Source organism: Lolium rigidum, chromosome 5 (assembly GCF_022539505.1).
Source record: "Lolium rigidum isolate FL_2022 chromosome 5, APGP_CSIRO_Lrig_0.1, whole genome shotgun sequence".
NCBI classification, from domain to species: Eukaryota; Viridiplantae; Streptophyta; class Magnoliopsida; order Poales; family Poaceae; genus Lolium; species Lolium rigidum.
In genome coordinates, this window is record NC_061512.1 from 76692676 (window position 1) to 76714948 (window position 22273).

At 45.4% G+C, this 22273-nt stretch overlaps 2 protein-coding genes across 2 annotated transcripts; one reads left to right on the forward strand and one right to left on the reverse strand.

Annotated features, from left to right (window-relative positions):
* Positions 1-10793: 10793 nt before the first annotated feature.
* LOC124654460 (LIM domain-containing protein WLIM1-like) lies at positions 10794-12535 on the forward strand. The gene is made up of 5 exons (XM_047193456.1): positions 10794-11131; positions 11279-11375; positions 11475-11518; positions 11804-11887; positions 12094-12535. Exons 1-5 carry the CDS (start codon positions 10991-10993, stop codon positions 12316-12318), a joined length of 591 nt encoding a protein of 196 aa, XP_047049412.1. The 5' UTR covers positions 10794-10990; the 3' UTR covers positions 12319-12535.
* A 5574-nt stretch (positions 12536-18109) lies between these two features.
* LOC124654459 (F-box protein At3g12350-like) lies at positions 18110-21532 on the reverse strand. The gene is made up of 2 exons (XM_047193455.1): positions 20678-21532; positions 18110-18825 (listed from the first exon to the last, which is right to left on the reverse strand). The coding sequence occupies exons 1-2, from the start codon at positions 21395-21397 to the stop codon at positions 18385-18387; spliced, it is 1161 nt and encodes a 386-aa protein (XP_047049411.1). The 5' UTR covers positions 21398-21532; the 3' UTR covers positions 18110-18384.
* Positions 21533-22273: the final 741 nt, after the last annotated feature.

Genomic DNA, 22273 nt, shown 5'->3' on the forward strand with positions numbered 1-22273 from the left:
TAGTTATACAAGAGGCTTACTAGGGACTCCTTGTTGTTCACATAACACACATGTATCAATGTTTTGGTTAATACAATTATAGCATGGTATGTAAACATTTATCATGAACATAAAGATATATAATAACCAATTTATTATTGCCTCTTGGGCATATCTCCAACAAAAATATCATCTAATTCTTCCTTACCTTTATCGCTTGGAATTGACTCATTGTTGGTAAGGCTTCTCTCTAGGCTATTTTGAGGAATACTAAAGTACTCCATCCATCCCAAAATGTAAGGCGTCTAAGGACTGGTCAAAAGTCAAACTTTACTAACTTGGACCAAATATTTAGAAAAATATACTTACATCTACAATATCGAATGGACATATGAAAAATATATTTTATGGTGAATCTATTCATGTTGATTCAGTACTGTAAATGTTTATATTTTTGTGTATAAACTTGGTCAAACTTAAAAAAACGTTGAATTTTGACTAATCCTTAGATGCCTTACATTTTGGGACGGAGGGAGTAGATGGCAGCCAATTCCTCAATAATCTTTTCCTCTTTAACTCCATCATCCTTTTCATAAGGGAACTTCTTTAGTTCCTTGAATTCGACGTTTACCTCTTCTCCTGGAAGCTTCAAAGACATGACCTCCTTTTTTCTATCGATATTTAACTTAGTTAAAACACAAAAGGGTGCTCCTAATATGATAGGGCAAAAAGGGTTTTCTAACATATCAATAATGTAGAAGTCTATCGGGTAAACAAAACCTTCTACTGTAATATAAGCATTGCGAAGAATACCATGGCATCTTTGGGTGATTCTATCCGAGAGTACTAGAGTAGTATCGGTGAGTTCCAACTCGTGGTCATCCACGTAATAACAACATAAAGCGTAAGCATGATAAGGGAGCATGTTAATATGTGAGTTTTGATCTCTCATTCCTTCAAAATCCATTTCTCTCCTAACTTGAATTTTATGTTTTTATACTTTCATTCTTACCTTGTGGCTTCCATTCAATGAAGTGAGAGGATTTCCGGTTAATCCTTACTTCCTCGCCTTCAATGCCTTATGGTTACAAGAGCTCCTTCACAATGTATATATTTATCTCGATTTCCCCTAGATTTCTCGTCATCTTCTGAGGCTTCCTATTCCAGACTTCCTCTTTCTGCTTTGCTCGAGGTGGGCAAGGTAACTGTTCTGGATAATATATCTTCTCCACCACTAGCTTATCTGCTGAGATTTTTTTAAGAGATTCGTTAATGGAAGCAGGCTCATAATGTTTCCAATCATTTGAGAGTTGTAAATGTTTAGCATAATTCTTAACAATTTGTACAATATCCTTGGGCTAAAGCTTGTTACCATAAATAATTCAGCAACCTTTTTAGACTGCATAAAATTATTAATATATTCTAAATCTACTAGAGAATTTGAATCAGGTTCCTCATTTTCCTTTAGAATCTTATCTTTATGTATGGTTTCTAATAAGTTCCAAGCCTTATCAACTACATACTCAGTGAAAGATCCATCAGTAAGCAAATCTAAAAGATCTCTATTCTCCAAACTGACTCCTGCATAGAAAGTATGTATGATAAACCAAGGTGGGAAATCATGATGGGGACAATTTCTAAGAATTTCCCTGAATCTTGAGTAGGTTTCATACAACCCTTCTTGCGGTAGACTCTTGAAGTTAGTAATCATCCGCCATGCTCCTAGGACCTGGTTTCTGGAAAGAATATCTGAAGGAATTTAGTAGACAATGTTCTCCATTCAGAAAAATGTGAAATAGGATAATTGTTATACCAAGTCCGAGCTTTCTCAGTAAGAGTTTGTCCAAAATTTTAAATTTAACCTCATCCTCGGAGAAGATATTCAAACTGAAAGTTGCACAAACATCTTCAAAGTATTCAATGTGCCCATACGGATCTTCAGTGTCATCTCCTGCAAACATCTTGGATTGCAGTAAGTCTAATAGTGTGGGATGTATGTCATACCCTCTGGGATTGATACGTTCGACTTAATGAAAGCGTCCATGGGAGGGTCAGAGCTCTTTATAGCTTGAAGTTGTATCTCGCGTTGGTAATCCTCCATGGGTTTTCACCTGTAACTCAAAAACAACTAAAGTAGAATGATAAATAAATTAGTAACTAAAAGTTAAGACCAAAAGCGTTGAGCTCCGTGGCAACGGCGCTAGAAAATAGCTTGATAACTGCAAAATCACAGATTAGTTGTAGCTAGTTTCGAAATAAGAGTATCGAAATCCCTGCGGGGAAAAAACCTCTAGTGTAACTAACCCATGCAACCGAATGAGACCTAAGGGAGATACTGTCAATAGCCGGTCATTCTTGGTTATGTGTGGGCAGCGGCCCAATCTAAACGGACCAAACGCATTTGTTTTGGTCCGCGCATGCAGAAAATGGGTAAAATCTCAGTTCAATGGCCCGACCCAAAGTGACTGGTATGTTCGTGTCGTATTAAGTTAGTACTTGAATTGTGTCGGCGTGGGCACGGCCTCGGGCCCACCAGGCAGCTAGTTACCGGACCGCTTCGCTTTCGAAACTGCCTCTCTTCCAAACCTGCCGCTTTGCCGCCTGCCTCGCCACCCCTTCTGTGCAACTTTGTTGCCTGCACCGTTTTGACTCAACGACAATCCTAGCTAGGCGGCGGCTGGCCTTCTATGCCACCATCAATAGCGCATATGCCATCCTTTTATAGCCAAATGGATGCACGCGGGCAGTGCTCACACATCCATAACCATTATCGTTTTCAATCTTGTTTGCTCCACATACCACTAATAGTCGGAACCTTCTGTCCCGCCAGCGCCATGGACCGAGAATGGATGGACTGGCACAAGACCAGCGCGATGGTGCCGAAGGGATTCGGCATCAGTCTGGTCAGGGTTCCGGTGCTTCCTCTTCCCAAAGGCAAGGAATTCGGCTACATGGTCTTTTGGAGGCGGCAGAAGAAGGCGTTGTGGTTTGACCCACGGTACGACGCTGGTAGGAGAGGTCGCATTGAACCACTTTGATGGAGATCACCCGTCGCCGGAAAAGAACAAGGCCACGTGGATCACGTTCTGGTCAAGGCCCAGCCGCACGATGAAGAAGGTCATCAACGATGCCCGCGAAGTAGCATTCATTCGGGATGCCACGGTGGCCGGCATCGTCAACCTTGACTCGGATGATGAATCATAGGAGCTGCCGCCGGCATGGGCGGCCAGTGATGCGATGAAGCCTTCGATGACGAGCCTTCGGTCCTACTAGTTGTTTATAGTTGTAATGAATGATGCAAACCTTTGTACAATCTTGTTCTTGTTCAAGTTTAGCACAAAACTTTCTCCTGATAAGACGGACAAATGTGGCCATGGAAGAGCCAAATGCATGGTGCCGCTTGCTACCGGGGCTACCTCTAACCTAAACAGATAAATTTGACCGAACGGTCATTTTAGAGTTCAGGGCCAGGCCCAAACAAATATATTTGGTGTTCGAAATAGATTGAGCCATTAGAGATGGCCTAACTTTTATGGCGTTCCTTCTAACCCTGACCAGAGTTTATAGAAGAAGTCGATCTTTGTCCAATCCGGCGCGGACAGCATGTCAAAACAAAAGGTGAACCAAAAATCTCCAACCTAATGTTGATGACCACTCCTTCATTGCTGAGACAAGTATCACCAGCTTGGGCGCCGTTATCCTTGATCACTGGGAGCGTGACATTGCAGAAACTTTTGCGTGCCCAGAGGGTGCCCATCTAGCTAGACAAATTCACAGATTATGTTTGGAAGTGACTGGGTTCTACTAACACAGTCCCCTAATATATGACAGTATAAATTGAACTGCCAAAATATTTTACAATGCAGTGACGTCAGCCCTTTTTTCGATCGCCACATCGAAGTTTTGTTTAGTTAGAATAGAGAGAATGAAGAAACAAAAAAGATTGCCTCATTATACCATTTTTTACCAACGTAATTTTCTACTAAACTTTAATTAATTTACCGATAACAATAAGATATGATACGTTGTATCACTATTTAATGTTTTTTTTAAATAATATGCACTGCCAAGAGAAAACGTGTTTTCCCTAACATTATACATGTGCTTAGAGCATCTCTAGTAGTGTCCGTAAAAGTGTGAAAACTGAAAAATAATCGCCGATTTATGGATTCAGTTCAGAAAATGGCGCACATCAGTAACCGTAAACACGTCTGGCCCGAAAAATGGTTTACATGTCGCACCCGAAAACCCACATGGGTCTGTAATAGTAGGGGCTGAAAGGGTGAACTGAACAAACCTCTAGTCGTGGCGCGCTGAAATTTTAGATCAGGCCAACTGCTTTCGCCGGTACAGTCGCCGAAATCCAGCCAAATTCCGGCGAATCTCAACCTAATCCGACCGGGATGTAGCATCGCGACCTTGCTGGATTGCTGGATTACATCAGGGCGGCCGATGGTAGGTGGCGCAACGCGGGGCGAGCTCGAGACGGATGGAATGGGGCGGCGTGGGGCGAACTCGTGGCGGCGTGGGGCGGCGCGAGGCGGTGAGCTCGCGGTGGCGCGGGGCGGTGAGCTCGGGTCGGGGTGGGAGAGGACGAGCGCGCCGGCGGGCCAGCGAGCTCAGAGCAAGTGCGTTGGTGGGCCAAGGGTCGCGGCAGGGCTGGTGGCGGGCGGCAACGAGCTCGGGCGTGAGGCTCGGCTCGGACCTGGGAAGAAGTCGACCAAGGGAAAAAAGGAAAAAGAGGAAAAAAGAAGTAAAAAAGCTGACAGGTGGACCTTTAATGGCATATTTTCGAATATGTTGTTTTACAGTTTTGATTTAAGGGCTCTATTCTGCGTCAGCAATTTTCCGACTCGTAAACATGAGTTCGATGAGCTGAACTCGGCGTTTTCAGTTCGCGTGTTTACGTATGTTGACCAGCTGAGACCGGGCCGATCCTGAGCTATTTTCGCTGGCTTGACCTGCCGGAGATGGCGGAAGAGAGGTGTCGGAGTAGGATCTAGTAGTAGATGTAGGTTTTTCGGCACTTTGCCAGTTTTTTGAAGTAGGGCGTCTAGGTCTCTTGCCAGCACCTTAACGCATTAACGAGATTGAATTCCTTTTTAGATTAACATGATTTTTTCTATGATTAAAACCAAGGTGAAATCCATTGTAATAAAGAGTTTTATCAAACATCATTAAATAAACAACCAAATTCTTCAACTTAGTACAAGAATTGTATTTACAATATTTAATATTGGAAGTATAGGATAAATATATTTTTAATAATGGAAGTATATATAAAAATGTGATTTCATTGTTAACTCGGCATTTATATGTTTCTTAGTATATATAAGAATGTTATTTCATTGTTCAATCTAGTTTATACGTGAAATAATACTGTAACTTAGTATATAGAAGTAAGTATCAATGACAAAAATATACATTTATTAACATGATGAGTTATGATAAAATAAAAAAGTTCAGTACTAATGTTCCAGAAACGTTGGTTATAATTCGCTTGAGGTGTACAAATTGAATAATAAAACTGTTAAAATATGCATGATTATGATTAAACTAGAAGAATCGCAACCCGATGAAGTTATGCTAGGTAGCCGTGTCTCATGTCTACTTTGATACAAAACACAATTCTATAGCCCTCCATTTATCTCAACTAGAAAAATATTGTGTTTCGCATAGTCAGACGCTGATATTAGGTGGAATGCAGTGATTCAATATCGATAAAAAAGAATTATTCTCAACAATATTTTGTCTACGGTGAGTATTCTAAACCGAACCAAGAAACAACAGAGGGTTAGCATTTTTTGGTCCAGAATGGTAACGCTGATATTAGTTTATTTTGGCAGAATTATCATTATTTCAACAAGATAAAGTGTGCGAAAAATTGGATAAGAGGAGGTCCCTCACAGGTTATGTGTTCATTGTTGGTGGATGTGATGTGAGTTGAAAGGCAACGTTATAACCTCTTATTGCTCAATCTACAATAGTGGCAGAAAACATGCTATTGCCGAAGCTTGCAAAGATTCTGTTTGGTTGAAATGTTTGTATGTTGGTCTTTATGAAAATGATTCTTGCATTAACTTGTTTGAGATAGTTAAAGTGCCATATGTATCAAATGTTTTATGAGAGGACAAAGAAAATTGTTGTGAAGTACCATTATGTTAGTGACATATTAGCACCAGCTAAATGGAAGGTATGCGGGATAAGTACTCATGATAATCATGTTGATATGATGACAATTCATGTTATCAAGTTTGAGATGTGCTCAATCTTGGCTGGTACAACTGCTTAGCCCTATTGGATTGGGCCGAAGTGTAGCGGGGGACGCCTAGCCACACAGCACACAGCTCCCTCACTAGGGGTGCGGGGGAGGGGGGCAAGCCCCCCCCCCCTCTAACCTGCGGTACGGATCATCATCACCTCCTATATATACATCTTGTAAGACAACGGATAGGGTTTACAAGATTTGCCCCTCTGCGTTGGAGGAGTTTCCCACGTTAATCTCGTGTCTCCTATTGCGATTTCCTTTTTCGTTCTCCGTTATTTCTTGTCACGTTTATAACACCAGGCACTACGGAGAAAAAATTGGTTGTCACGGCATGTCATCGTTACCGGCAAGGTTGTGATGAGTGGAGAGTACTTTGAGGTCACAGGCTTTCGGTATATCTTACTCAATCTTTTTGATACAAGGGATCTGCCCAGCATCCGAAAAATGGATTATACATGTTGGTATACAAATACAATGGAATTACCGATAAACACACATGAACGAATGGAATGTCTAACTAAGTCTGTTAAAAATGTTCCTGCAGTCAGATGTGGAAGTAGTTTTCACGGTCAAGAACCTTAGCGCGGCAGAGCAGTTTGACCCAATGTGGATAATAGATGCACAAGGGCTGTGCCCAAGGAATGTGATAGACATCAAGAGAGGAGTAGGCCTCTTTTGACTGCGGACGCGCCCCTCCAGCAACTAGCCTTTCACAATGCTCATCCAGTGGGTGGCTTGCGCTTCCTTGTTCGGGATCTCCATGAATAAATGTCTCTCTAGGTGCCTCACTCTATTACGGCTGTCGGAGGCCACCCTGCTTCTCCTGGCCGGCCGTGGCAGGGAGAGGGAGAAGCACGGTGGCATCCGAAGACAGCGGCAATTACATTTCCCTGGCCGGCCATGGCGGCGAGGGGGGGGGGGGATCGCTCTGTGGCCTCCTCCAGATGGTGCCGGCCTTTGCTGCGGTGCTAATACGTCAAAGGTATCGACTTGTCAATGCCTACGAACTGTAGACTAATGCCGCAGATAGTTCCCACAGACGGCGCCAATTGACAAGGTATCGACTTGTCAATGCCTACGGATTGTAGACTAGGGTTTTCAAGGAAGTAGAGGGCAAGTAGATCTCGAGGGTTCAGCCGGAAAGGTACTCGACTGTTAGAAAACTAGGGTTATGTTGACAATGAATCGATCCTCTCTTTCTCCCTCGACTCCCCCTTATATAGGAGGCGGAGCCGAGGGTTTCGTGATGTACAAGTTACAAAGATCGGGAGACTCTTTGAGTTCGTCCCGTAATAGTTACAATTCATTATTCCTAATACAACTCTATCTTTTCAAACTATCTCTTAACTGGGTTTTCGGACTTCATAAACTTCGGGTCGTGGGCCTTCAGTAAACCCCGGGTACCATCTTCGGCAGGCCCATTGGGGATGCCTATGTCAGTGAGCTCATCCAAGCTAGAGGCATCAACGCCTTCCTTATCTTTGGCCGTCATGGCGGCGATCTTTCAACCTCCATTTTGGAGACTTTCCGTTCTAGCTGCTGGAGCTCGAGGCTTCTTCGTCACCAAAGTGGTGCGTCCCCAGTGGCTTGAAGGTGACCAACGGTGGCGGTTCTTCGTCGAAAGGGGGTACTCGAGCAATTTGCCCTTGTTCCTCGGCGGCGATGCCTTGAGGATGCCGGCGAGCGGTGGTGGAAGCACCCAGGGACCGCGTTTTAAACTTTTGTTCCATGGTGAACTATGCAAATGTGGAGGTCTTGTCTTCAAAATTTAGGTTTTTTCAGGACGAGTGTTGTTTTGGGCCTCCTTGTAACTTTGTACCTGCCACATGTTTTTAATGAATGTGCCACCGGGGTCCTCTAGACCCCTCTTGTTCAAAAAAAAAAAAGGCCGCAGGTTTTCATGCTACTTGGTGGAGCTTTGTCTTTGCCGAACGAGAGCAAACCGAGTTGCCCATGTCACTTATCTGCGGCATTAGCGTGTGTGAGCTGACTGGAATACTTTATCTAAAACGAATTCCCCGTCTTATTGCTTAGTGCAACCTTCACTATATGACAAATGAATAAGATCTCGTTTGGCCTAAAAAAAGTATGCTTGGTTATGACAATCTCCCAATCAGGTATTTTACTAAGTACACACATCATAAGGACCTGATAATTAAAACTTGACTACTATAATGAACAACACATCAAGCATGCATGAGACAACCAAATATAATATATGTGAATATTCCTTTATATAATGTGCAATCTGGGCATCTCCCAACAAATTATGTTTGTAGCCAAATGAAACTTCTCAAATATGTAGGATATCATCAAGCTAAGAGGAATGGTAGCATTGAAGCAACAATTGCAAACTCTCCGAACAAGTAACGGAAAAAATAAAAATAGAAGCAAATTCTAGCAAGCAAAGAAACACTCTCCCAATTACCTCCGCAAATATGTTAATTTTTGAAATGGTTTAAGTTTTGAATATAGTTGCATGCTGATGGTGAAAAGATAAGAGGTAATGTGAGCAACTTACATCTACATTCCAGACAATCCATGCAAGCTTTCCTAATACCTCAGAATCCATTGACACCAAATCACTTCGAGGAATTGGATGTCCGTAAGTGAGTCTGGACCAAGCTAGCGCTAATTTTAAAGCAGCCCCGAGACAGAGCAGCTAGGAACGGCCAAATTGGCCATTTACATTGAGCTAGGCCTGGCGGAACATAAAGGAGGTACACGACTGCAAGCGTGTGGATGAGTGGGGAACATCGTCTCCTTAAAAAACACATGCCATAAATCTCCTCACTGCTCACTCTCCCCTTTGATCTAACTCGGTTGTTCCTCTACCGCCTCCTTTTTGACGTTGTGGGCATCAATGTTGTGTAGATTCAAACGCCAACCTAACTATTGCCTCGACCGCGACCATCCAACCACGCTGCATCACCACCATCTCTCCCGCCGTTAGCAAAACCTTCATTGACTCATCAATTCCAGTAATCCCTACTCCTGACCTTACCAAGCTTATGGGACCGTATATCCACATCTAGTAAGTTGGTAAATAGGTTTTGTACATCATGCGCTGTAGATTTGCAACTGTAACCACACTCTTAGGGTTTGATCCATGTATTAGTATGATTACGGTATGATTAGTTCGATTGTTGTTTGATTAGTTGGTTATTGCTTTCTAATATTTTGATATGACTGCTTAGTGTTTCATCTCCTATGGATTTGGGGTAAAGTTAGTGTTTACGGTTAGGTTATCCATTAGACTGATGATTAGTTTTCTTGACGTATGTCTAGAAGAGCCTCAAATTGGTTGCTTCAATTGCATCCCAATTTTTATTGGTCTTCCCACATACCTTGCTTATGTGAGGCACTAGCACACCATTTGTCTATACTGCTATTTTAACACTGCCAATGATTAATATGTGCCACCTTCAAATTCTAGGAATGCCCTATAGTGCCTAGTGTTGTGCACAAATACAATTATTTGTTCATGATTCTTGGTACTAAGGGATCAACCCTTGCGTGGTGTGTGTGTGAACTATGAGGCTTGCTGTTAACTGATTTCTATCAGCCGGTGATTACAATGTGGCACGATTTAGTTCATGACGAAGGATGACATGAAAGTAGTCATGGATCAAGGTTGGAAGGTTCCGCCTTTGCTCACATTTCTAATGATAGCTCACTTCCTCACCTTCAAGTTGGCATGTCCAAATGTGTTCATAGTCGTCATCTTTGACTACTCTTGCCCTATGGCGGTTCAGAAGTGTTTGGATCGCAAACCAGCCCTGGCCATGATCGATGACAGCGAGGAGTAGATGGTTTATATATGTGAGTTGTGATGCTGGTAAGTATTATGGTTCGTAGTTTATGTATGTGTACCCATGGCTGATGACGACGTTGCAAGTATGCGTCCCTACAAGAAAAAGGGCTACTTAGGACGAATTATACACAGACTTGAAATGGAAAGTTCACAGAAGAGAATAAAGCAATTTGGCTACTTTCACTTGAAGCAACCTGGCTACAAACGTTGCCAAAATGACATGCTTGCACTTGCACAAGAAGCAACCGCAGGCTGTGAACAAGCAAGGCTGCGGTGCAGAATGCAGATCCACCGACTGTCGACTGAGCTTTGGTTGAGCCAGTCCATATGGTTTGCTGGTAGCACGTTTCGATCAGGGATCCTCAAAGCGATTACACTAGATAGTGAGAAGAACATAAACCAATAAGCTTTAGCTCCCTCTCAAACACCCAAAGAATGGAAATCAGCTGCCATTTACCTTTCATCCCAACTGCATTCTCCTGTTCCTCTTGCAGCGAAACAGGAGACATTCTGAATCTCTCTCTCGCGCACACACACACTCTTTCGCTCAAATGATTGTCACTTGCCGACAGCTCTCTCCCTTGACACCTCATCGTCAGTCATCCCCATCATAGTAGCCCTGCTACAACTTGTGCTGGATTTTGCTTAGCCCCTCCGCAAAAATTTCCACAACCACCACTACCTTTTCCTTTCGGGTCCTCTCCCCCTCGTTGTGAGCCAATATTCCCAAGCTGTCCTGCTCCTCCTCGCGGCAGCAATACCTGCAGCTGCAGGCCACCACCAACCACGCCACGCCGTTCCCATATAGCCATCACTCACCCCAAGACATCTTGGGAGCTAGTGTTGTTGGGACACACACCATATCAGTGGCACTTGCTCTCCTTCTCTCTCTCTCTCTGCAGCAGATCGAGAGTGAAGAGTAGAAGGCAATGGCGACTTCCTTCCAGGGAACCACCACCAAGTGCAACGCCTGCGACAAGACGGTGTACCTCGTCGACAAGCTCACCGCCGACAACCGCGTCTACCACAAGGCCTGCTTCAGGTGCCACCACTGCAAGGGCACCCTCAAGGTACTGCTGCTACTCCCCTACCGCCCTTCCTCCAATCCTGTGCCACACTATGTTCAGTTGAGATGCCAGTTCTTGAACTTCTGCAAGAGATTGCTTGGATATGTATATGAAACGATGCGAAGGGGTGACGGTGTTTCTCTGACGCAGCTTGCCAACTACAACTCGTTCGAAGGAGTGCTCTACTGCAGGCCTCACTTTGATCAGCTCTTCAAGAGGACTGGGAGCTTGGACAAGAGCTTTGAAGGTACAGACTGACTCGCCTCATTCATTCCTTTGCAATGCAGAAAGTAATGGGGAAAGCTTGAGCCTGACTAGCACATCCTCCTCTCCTCTCTGAATTCAGGAACTCCAAAGGTTGTCAAGCCAGAAAGAAATGTTGAGAATGAGGTATGCAGTAATGTCTACAAAAAAAAAAAAAACTTGCAAAGCAGACTTCCTTTCCAGTTAATTATAGATCAGTATTGTTCTTCCGAAGATGGTCATAGATGCTAAACCCAGGGATGAACAGCCACACAAAACATAATATTTAACATCTGGGACAGAACAGATACGAACCGATAAGCAGAATATTGGGAAAATATACATCATGTTATTAGCCAGCATTATCGTTCTTTTGTTTCTTTGTCAACTACCACATTTTGATGATGATTACCATGAATGTATTCTTGGCAGAATGCTATTAAAGTCTCGAGCTCATTTGCTGGCACCAGAGAGAAGTGTTTTGGATGCAGCAAGACAGTCTACCCAATTGAGAGGGTATTATTTTGTACTCTTATGCCTCACTAAGTACCTCCATTATTATTATTTTTGGACTACTTTTTAGCTGGACTTTGCTTTACTTGACAACATGTAGCTGGATTTCTGAGTTGTACAACCAATTATTGATCTTTTATAAGATAAGTACCTCTTTGGTTTGCATTAATAGCTGTTCTCTGATCATGACACCCACACTAATTCTGCAGGTTACTGTCAATAACACCATGTACCACAAGAGCTGCTTCAAATGCAGCCATGGAGGGTGCACCATCAGCCCTTCAAATTACATCGCACACGAGGGCAAGCTCTTCTGCAGGCACCATCATACTCAGCTGATCAAGGAGAAGGGGAATTTCAGCCAGCTCGAGAACGACCACGAGAAGTCATCTCAAAGTGCAGGGTCAGTGGATGATGAAGAATCAGAGTATTAATCGTTGGGAATGTTCAGATATTTCGAAATAATGAGTCTTCTTGCGGTTGCTCCAGAGCAGTATATCTTTCTGTTGCGGAACTTTTCAGTTTTTTCCAACCCGATCATGTGCATTCAGAGGACAATTATATGATTGTCTTGTACGCATGTAAACCTTGTTATGTTTGAGTGGAGATACAATCCACTACTTGCAAGACGTCTCTGCATAAGTTCATATACAAGCAAGACAACTATAAGTTCTTTGTTTTACTATAAGAGAACTGCAAATTCTTGATTTATCATTTGTTTGGAAGTGCTAACGAATACACAATAGCAGTAAAAATAAATAAAAACCGATTTTCTTTTGAAAAGAAGACGACTCTGTAAGCTTATACTTTCTAGAAGGAAGAAATAGGTGTCGCCTAAAAAAAGTACATAGATCTGGGGCACATAAACTAACCAGTACCGAAAGAGACTATACAACAAACTGTAAAAATGGATATAATTTTATGCATGGAAGGTTGAACAAAGCTTTCTAGCAGGTTTGAAGCAAGTAAGGACAGATCATAACGTTGGGAGAATCATGAATATCTTATAAAGAACTCAGGAAGTACTTTTTTCTGCTTAATTAACTGAAGAAGAAACTTTTACTTCGAATGAACTGAAAAAGAAACATGACAAGATACAATGCCAGGGTATGCCATCATCAGCAACGTGAACAATTTAAGACATTCCTGGTACATAGGGTGGCAGGGCGACGCGTCCGCGTGTCCCGCAAAGCAAGTTTTTCTTCTTTGCCTTCCTGATTTTTACAGTAAATTGTCCCGCAAACTTGTCCGCGTTGCAACCCTAGTGGTACATAATATAACAAATGCATCCGGCGAGGACTTCACTGGCCACTGTAGATTTTTTCTTCCTTCAATTTCAGAATTTCAGTTACGTCAATGCAATAGGGAATCCTAAACAAGAAGGAATACTAGATGCATAAAAGTTCATATATATCAAACAGGGTTTGCTTGGTTCAATGCATTTGTAATTAGTTCCAACTTGTTTGGGCCCCTAGAATCTCACTGCCAACCAGATCATCAGAACGCCGCGAGACGAGAGGATTAGAAGATCAACCTGTCCCAGAAAAATAAAACGACGACAGGATCATAAGTTGCACTTAAATTTAAATTTCTACGTTCAATCATTGCAGCAGCTCAAAGGCTGCCAGCTGCTCGAATTGGCAGGCACACATCTTCAATATCCTGACACCCTCACTAGCTGTCCCTTGACCAGCTAAACATGGCAATTTCCTGACGACCAACCATTTACACTAAATTTGCTTGCTTGTAAAGATGACAGCAGAGGACACCAAAGAAATTTTGTGACAGCCCTTAGAGCATCTCCAACAGGCGCGCTATATAGGCCGCGCGGCATAAAAACGTCCGATATAGCGCGCGCGGGAGGGAAAGTGGCGCTCCAGCAGGCGCGGTAAACGGCGCGCGCCGTAAAATTTAGGGCGCGCGGCGTTTTGCACAATCCGGAGCGGCATATCCGGCGCGTCGGCTACGAGCGCGCGCATCGCTCGTCCAAGCGCGAAAAATCCGCCGCGCCGAAACTTCCGCCTCCGCGTCGTCGCCCCGAGCCCAATCCGTCGTCTCCGCGCGCCGCCGGCGATCCCGACGATGGACGACCCCTCCGGCAACCCGCCAACCCCTCCCTACTCGTCACACCCTCCGCCGCCGCCACTTCCGCCGCGCCACCGCCAAACCCTAGCGGCGGCGCGCGACGCCGGAACCCAACGGCTGCGCGCGCGGCGCTCTTCGTCCCGCCGCGCGGCACCGCACGCAGGCGGCCGCCGCGGCGCGGATGGCGCGCGCGGGCGCCGGCGAACGCGCGGCCCGCGCGAGAGGGGGAAGGCGCTCGTCGACCAAACGGCCGCACCTCGGCCCCGCCGCCGTCGCGCCACCGAAGAAAGCGAAGGCGCCCGTCCCCGCCGACAGCCTCCTCCTCCGGCGCCGAACCGGGCGCCTCCTCCTCCTCCTCCTCCGCCGACCCGGCCGACGCCTCCGTCTCGGCAACCGCGCGGCGCACATATGGTGGATGGTGAAATGCCCGAGAGGTAAAAAACACTACTTTTTTGTCGAATTGTGGTTTACATGCATACCTAGCCGATGGTAATGAATTTCATTGCAATGTAGAGTGGATGATGCGGCATTCATGGAGACAATGAATGTTGGATCCTCGTTCTTGCATGACGATGAAGCCGCCGATGGGGAGGAGGAATATGAGGATGTAGATGAGGAAGGAGAAGGGTTGATTGAACCTCGCCCTCCCGGCCGGGCCGCCAACTACACCATAGCGGAGGACAAGTTGCTTTGCAAGACGTGGTTGACAATTGGAATGGATCCAACAACCGGTACCGATCAAACAAGAGAAACATATTGGATGAGGATGACGGAGTACTTCAACACAAACACAAGTGGGATCGAGCGAACCATGCGCTCACTTCGGTCCCGTTGGTCCGGTATCAACACCGATTGCCAAAAATGGGCGGGCGTGCAAGCCAACATCGATGTTCTCAATCCAAGTGGCACTAATGAGAATGATAGGGTAAGTCATTCTACTATGTTCACCATATGGCTCATATGAGAAGAATACGGTTGTACTTCATATGGCTCATCTATTTTCTTTTCCGCATATGTGTAGAACTCCATGGCTCAAGGATTGTTTAGGGATGTGGGAAAGAAGAACAAGAAAGGCAACAAGATTCTTGGCAAGCCATTCACCTTGCATCATTGCTATGAAGTGCTAGGGAATGAAGAGAAGTGGAAGACGCGCGGCAAGTTGGATGCGGCAACTATGGCGGCCAATGCTACCGGTGATGCAACAATCATCGATGATGATGATTCAAGTGATGAAGGGAAGAAGAGAAGCTCCACTCCTCACTCCGTCAACAATGGGCGGAGGAATGTGCATGGTAGGAAGACCGCCAAGGAAATGAAGGGAAGGAAGGCCGGAGATGATGACATTGCCATGGCTATGGAGAGGATTGCAAATGCAAGGTTGCAAGCAAATGAAGATAGAAAGATGCAACGAAACTTGGAGAAAGAGGCTATGGATGCTATTGAAGCTAGGAGAGCCGCTTTGGAGGAGAGGATTGCCGCCAACGAGGAGAGGAAGTTGGCTTTGGAGGAGAAGAGGCAAGCCACCGAGGAGCATGCACGCCTAGCGGAGGAGGAGAGGAAGCTTTTCTTGATGGATACTTCCCATATGGATGAGAGGCAAAAGGAGTACATCAACCTTCTTCGCGATGAAGTGTTGGCCAAAAAGAGATTGTTGGTAGCCAACATGAACACTTCCACTACCGGCATGTTTGGAGGAGGCATGTTTGGAGGAGGCATGCCGACGTTTGGAGGAGGCATGGGAGGCATGGCCGGCATGGGAAGCATGCCCATGCCCACCATGGGAGGCATGGCCGGCATGGGAAGCATGCCCATGCCCACCATGGGAGGCATGGCCGGCATGGGAGGCTATGGAGGCATGGCCGGCATGGGAGGACCAAGCTATGGAGGAGTGTTTGGAGGGACCATGGGAGGCTCCGTGAGTGGTGTGTATGGGAGTATGGGAGCACCACCGGGAGGCTTCGTGTCTTCCATGAATGCTACTATTCCTCCTTCAACCCAAGATGACGAGGAGGAAGAAGAAGGTGTTGACTTGGAAAATGCGGAAGTGTGATATGCATTTGTGATATGCATTATGTGTTCCACTTTGTCCATTTGAACCATATGTCGTGTGTCATTGTTGAACTACGTCATTTTGTGTGTCCTTGTTGAACTATGTGATGTTGTTGCACTTTGTGTCATTTGTTTCATGAATTGTGAATGCAATTATGTGTGTTTATTTGATCTTTGTGAATGCAAAATAGTCTAGAAATCTGTTTTCCGCGCCCGCGCGCGCTGTATTTTGCCGCGCCCGGCGGAGGACCATTTTTCCTGCGCGCGCACGCGCTGCATATTAGCGCGTCCGGCGGAGGAAAAAACGGCACAGCGCGCGCTATCTGTTTACCGCGCGCGGATTCTTAGTTTTAGCGCGCCGCGATATAGCGCGCCTGTTGGAGATGCTCTTAGCTGGAACTGCACATGCATGTCGGCTGATACGAAAAGAGCAAATAATTAAGAATGGAGTAAAGTGCTAGCCTAGGCAGTACAAATATGAAGTGTGTCCTGGGGCATCCAGTACTGAAAATTAACAGGCATAAAGGATGATGCGGTACTAGGGAAGTGTTACAACATACACCACACAATATCAGCGAATCAGTCCAAAATATATGTAAAATATAGCCATATGCGCACCACTATACGCAATCTAATGCACCACCTCCGATTCATAATAAGTGTCGGGGCTCAGTTCAAATTTGAGCTAACTTGAATAAAAACCCCGACAATTATTATAGATCGGAGGGAGTAGCATTTTACATAATGCAGATCATTACGTGCATAGAAATCTTAGACCTCCAATAGGCCTTTCTATGTGAACTTTCTTTTTGACATCTCAAAACTCTTTATTGATTATCAATATTAGTTACATCAGCAATTAACAGAGGAATAAGAGGCTGGGTTGGATCATCAAGCCAAACAGATTGGCTTGAATCTTTTTGCCAATCGAGCTAGTTTATGGGCAATTGTATTAGCTTCCCTAGGTTCATGAGTGAACTGGAGTTTCACGAACTCTGTCGCTAGCCTCAAATCCCTCTGTATCTTTGCTGTAATATTTTGGATTGTGCAGCCAAACAATACAATATGTACGAGTATATGTACTCCCTCCGTTCCTTTTTAATTGACTCGGATTTAGTACCGAGTCAATTAAAAAGGAACGGAGGGAGTACTTGCTTTTCTTCGCTGCATATTTTCCTACTGTTGTCTAAAGTAATAAATTGCCAGACAAGTCCATAATTTCTACCGGCCGAGTGACAGGTTAGCAGTACCATTTCTACCAGGGAAGCACTAGTCACTAATCACTGCAGAGAGGCACACTGGTCTTGATTTACTCACCCAGTGCGATGCACAAGTACTTCGAACAAATACAGTTGTGTCCTCAGGTCTCATGATGATCAAATCTCCACCCAGAGAAGAAATATGAACGATACTCCGATGACACTAAAAGGACAAAACCGTACCCCATTAAAGGAATTCGGATTGTGTAAATTGATGTTACCATGAGGTAAAACCACTGAAACTACCGAACTGCTATGACTTGCATTGGATCCCAAGTTACAGGTCTGAACATTGCAGAGATCTGACCGACAATCTGGTAGGTATACTATCTACCTCGGAAAGATGACACAGGAATGCAGCTAGGTCTAGGACAAGCACTTTATTGAGAGACTACGCAAGAGTAGAACATCACTTATTTACCTTTCCAAACAGTAGAACATCACTTATTTATTTCCACACAGTGAAGTTATGCTAGAAAGTAGATGATATACCGTTGAATCAATCATCTTCATAGCTGAGGAACTGGTGGCAATAATATTATCACTAAAATCGCATGATATAATTTCTGGAATACCAAGAGGATAACTCAAATAGGATGATAAGAAAATGTATTTATTTGGCAAAATGTAAAAGCCTAAAATAACATAAAAAGGAAGCATGACATTAATCTTATCTGTTACCATGAGCAAACATTTTACCTTTTGACACTGAAGAGGACTTCTAACAAGTTGAAAAGTCATCCTACGACACTGTCCTTAGTTATTGCATAATGAAGTTGTCAACAAGGACAAAGCAGTCACCTAAAAAGGGACATAAATATAAAAAGGACACAAGCAGCCTTATGACGGAGTGGCAACTCCAATTTATATGAAATTAATGTAGTAATAATGTTACAAGGGTATTCCAGCAACAAGTAAATGCCAGAAGGGACCACCATCTAGTGCAGTGCCAGGATACATTCTTATCCTAGCAACAATTACATGACAGAAGGGTACAACAATTGGAGGCACCATGATTCATGCCAACCACCGGGTTTTCCCTAACAATGCTGTACAGAAGGTTTCCTAATCCTAGCAACAATTGCATGCCAGAAGGACCTATGTTTACTATGAAGTATCAACAATACAACCATCCAAGGAGACATGCCTCAGATCTATAATTGAATTACTTCCAGCGAATCCAAACCCAAAGGTTCCATCCTCATATAACCAGATCCTCCCCTCTAAATTCCTCATATCATCTAATGGAGCCGATGGATGCGGATCAACAAGATCATAACTGGAATTGATGCACATTATCCGAGAGACGCCCTTGCTTTGCATCTCTGTATGCCCAGAAGTCACAACTTGGATATGTTCACAGCAACTGTAACGGTTCAGCTCCTGTTCTGAGAATGGTGGTTCAAGAAATGTAGCATCCGTAGTCCAAAAGAGAGGGGAGTAGCCTGAATTATGGCCCTTAGTCTCACTAACTCGCCGACAAGTCACTCCACCAATATCATCATAGGTGACAAGGTAAAATTCCAGAGTCCTATTCTCGCATATACCCTGTTGGGGGAAAACAAAGGTTATTACCTATTTCGTCTGAATGGCAAAAGCTCATGTAAATTGTAAACAAAAAAACAACAGATGATGTTACAAATCAGCTGATGATAATGTCATGTTGTAATAATCCTCTAACTGGATACAAAGCAACTGTCTGAATGCTAATTAACACGAAACTAGATATAAAATGCTACAACGGACTACGGTTGCTAGTCTAAATTCTAATAATGGTAGCAAAGCAAACTGCCACTTACTCGTGAAACAAACCATACTTTCCAAAGCCTATAGTAATATGGTAAGAGAAGGTTCTTTTCAATTTGTAATCACCAACAATTCTACTAGCCAAAGAAACATATGAGAATGCAAAAGGTTGAACTGGAAGAAATTGCAACTGTTCGTCTAATTCTGTGTTGAGCATAGGGATCGTGATAGAGTTACTTGAACTAGTGACTAGTACATGCCGCCTTCATAATGGTTTTTCAATTAAATCATTGGTTCATTGTAGAATAAGTATGAGAAAAACTGAACTTACCAATTTTGCCAGCTTTCGTTTACAAAACAAACTCAAAAAAAGAGCCATGTTTTTTTGAACTTTTAGAAAATATCCTAGTTGACCCGAATGGGTAGGAACTGCAGTTAGTGAGGGAGTGATTTAGTATCCCAAATAATTTTGGTGCTAGCAGTAAATGGAGCTCCACCAAGCTTTTGAACTTGTGCAATCCAGTGAGAATTGCATTACCATATGTAGAGTTTTGTGAGTAACTGAGTATTGTGTTTGCATGTTGTGACATACCATCCACTCTCAAACCATTATATATTCACAACAACAGTGAACCATGAAAAACACAACTTGTTATGCTGGCAGACCTTCTATGTTACTCGATTGCCATTTGATTAACATTATCTGACACAAGAACGAGCTACTCTAATAAGAACTTGAAGTCAACAGGATCAACAATGAGCACTTTTTCTTCACAAAATCAGTCCTGGAACATCTTAAAATGACAATGATTTTTATTGGTTAGTTCATTTCAAACTACCATTGCCTAATTCTAAGAAAAGCAGCCTTATACACTCGTTAACATGGGACATGGCCAGTAAATCATAGCTAATACGTGGCAAGCAAGTGCACGCATGCAGATTAGCATATAGGCACCAGTGTAAATACCAGCAAGTGCACGCATGCAGATTAGCATATAGGCACCAGTGTAAATACCATGTATGTGCACAACTTCAACTCGTAACTCGGATGAACTTCACAGTTACTCAATGAAACTGACTATGAGCAATTGGGCATGCAATTGGATCACAGCATCGTATCATAAGCCACTTAAACACAAACTAACTAATGAATGCATTTTTCGCTAACAAACTCTGACAGTTCATGCTTGCTATGGTATTTCTACAAAAGAGACAATATCCCTTCTAGTCTTCTCCATATCCACATAATGGATGAAATGGCCTGACCATGGTATTGCAATACACCAATCAACTTCCCTGCTTGCAACCCATGCAGCAATCCAGAATACAGATCCTCTATTATAAGGAGCAGACATCACACATGAAGAAACTTATGTGCCACAAAATTCACTAGGGTGAATGACATATTCTGATTTTATTTGTGATGTCCTTAGATGGGGGCAAGTTCTTAAAGAGAGAGGGGCGCCTTCACGAGAACCAGTACCAAGCAATTCGAGCAAACCCACTTCACAATACCCACAACACTATCAACTAGTATCAAGTATGCATCAAACTCCATGATAGTGCATCAATCAACTATCCAAAGAGAACACACTAGAGTGCTCAGACGCTATTCAAGATAAACAAGCAATCTGTGTGTGTGCAGAGGAAGCACCTTCCACAGGCCCTGCAGCGGCCGCGCTTTGGTCGGCTCGGCATCTGGGATCCTGACAAAGTGTTGAGGCTCCATCCGGCCCCCTTTCCTCCTCCCCAGCTTCTCCCTCCTCCTCCTCCCCGCCCCGGGGCTCCTACGGTTGGCGAAATGCATATACATCTCCTCCGGCGGCGACCCCCCTTGCATCTCCTCCCCCTCATCATCCCCCGACGCCGCCTCCACCACAATGTGGTTGTCCCCGACGAAATTGACGCAGACGGGCACCTCTCCAAGCGTGGCCACCGTGTCACCGGACTCCGCGATGGAGACGGTGACGAAAGGGGACTTGGAGACGGCGAGACCGTGAGCGGAGGGGGCGAGGAGGGAGGCGGCGAGAGTGGCGCGCGGGGCCCACTCGAAGGCGGCGAGGGAGGGCGAGGCGGAGTGGGCGGAGGGGAGGCGGCGCCAGAGGCCGAGGAGGCGGCGCAGGCGGTGCAGGGAGCGGAAGAGGCGGCGCGCGGAGGCCGGGCAGGCCTCGGGGGAGCGCCGCGGGGGCGGGAGGCCGAGGCGGAGCGCGAGCGCGAGCGGGAGCTCCGGGGAGGACGCGGCGCCGGCGAGGGCGCGGCAGGCGCACGCGGCCGCGGCGGCGTCGGGCGGCGCGAGGAAGGCCAGGATCGCCAGCAGCGCGTCCTCCGGCAGGTCTCCCAGCGCCGTCTCTGCCGCCGCCAGTGAGGTCGCCATGGTTGAAGTGCGGCTGGAGTTTTGTTGGAGCCGGGGCGGCGGTGGTGAGATGGGGATCTCGTGATGTGAATTGATGGGATTTGGGGATTTGGAAACGGGCGGTGGCCGGAGGCGTGGGAGAAGAGACGAGAAAGGGAAAATGGACTGGACTGCGAATATTCGCCTGGAGGCGTAGTTTTTTCCTTCGAGCCATTTTCGTTTTGTTTTTGACCAAGTCTTCTCCTCCGCCCCTGCTCTTTCCTTGAGAGTCGCCAAACCAAATCCGGCCCGTTCCACTCGCCTCTCCGGCGGCTCTGCCGGCCGGCGTGGTAGAGAGAGCGAGGCGCGGCATGTACAGAGTAGTTTAGGTTCTTGTTTGCCCAGGTGGCGTAGTTTTGCCGACATGCCGGTAGTTGGGAGCTCGTCCTGGGTGCATCCGAGTGGTGCCTGGGGTGTTAGCCTCGTCCTCTTGGTCCACATGCTCCGGTGGTCGGAGCTCTTGGTGGCCGGTGGTGCGGAGGCTATGGCTCCATCGAATAAGCTCGTCCCCGGGCCAGATCTCAGGGATCTGGCCCTGCCTTTTTCCTCATCTGCAGATCTCTGTGGTGGAGGAAGGAAGATGGGAAAAGAGGTGTTCGGCACTGCGTTTGGGAGCTCATCATCGGCGGTGCATCGTCGGCCTCGGGCCGCTATTCCGCCGATTCTCATAGCCGAAGGGCGGCTGCTCCGAGTTGGTCTTTGTCAACTCTTCTTCAACCTCCAGGCTAGAGTGCCATTAGGGAGGCCCCCCTGCAGCTTCAGCGCGGCGGTTCACATCGACTCTGACCCAAGTGGTCCCGTCCCCGGCGTCGGAGAAGATGGTCGCGATTTGAGGCATCAATCTATGCTCGGTGGAGA

What these genes read in the sequence shown, in the direction of transcription:
- LOC124654459 (XM_047193455.1), bottom strand. Translation starts at nt 21,397, where the DNA reads ATGGCGACCTCACTGGCGGCGGCAGAGACGGCGCTGGGAGACCTGCCG. An exon ending in CGCTGCAGGGCCTGTGGAAG is followed by an intron (nt 18,826 to 20,677) that starts GTGCTTCCTCTG and finishes TTCCCCCAACAG; the next exon opens with GGTATATGCGAGAATAGGAC.
- LOC124654460 (XM_047193456.1), top strand. Translation starts at nt 10,991, where the DNA reads ATGGCGACTTCCTTCCAGGGAACCACCACCAAGTGCAACGCCTGCGAC. An exon ending in ACTGCAAGGGCACCCTCAAG is followed by an intron (nt 11,132 to 11,278) that starts GTACTGCTGCTA and finishes TCTCTGACGCAG; the next exon opens with CTTGCCAACTACAACTCGTT. An exon ending in CTTGGACAAGAGCTTTGAAG is followed by an intron (nt 11,376 to 11,474) that starts GTACAGACTGAC and finishes CTCTGAATTCAG; the next exon opens with GAACTCCAAAGGTTGTCAAG.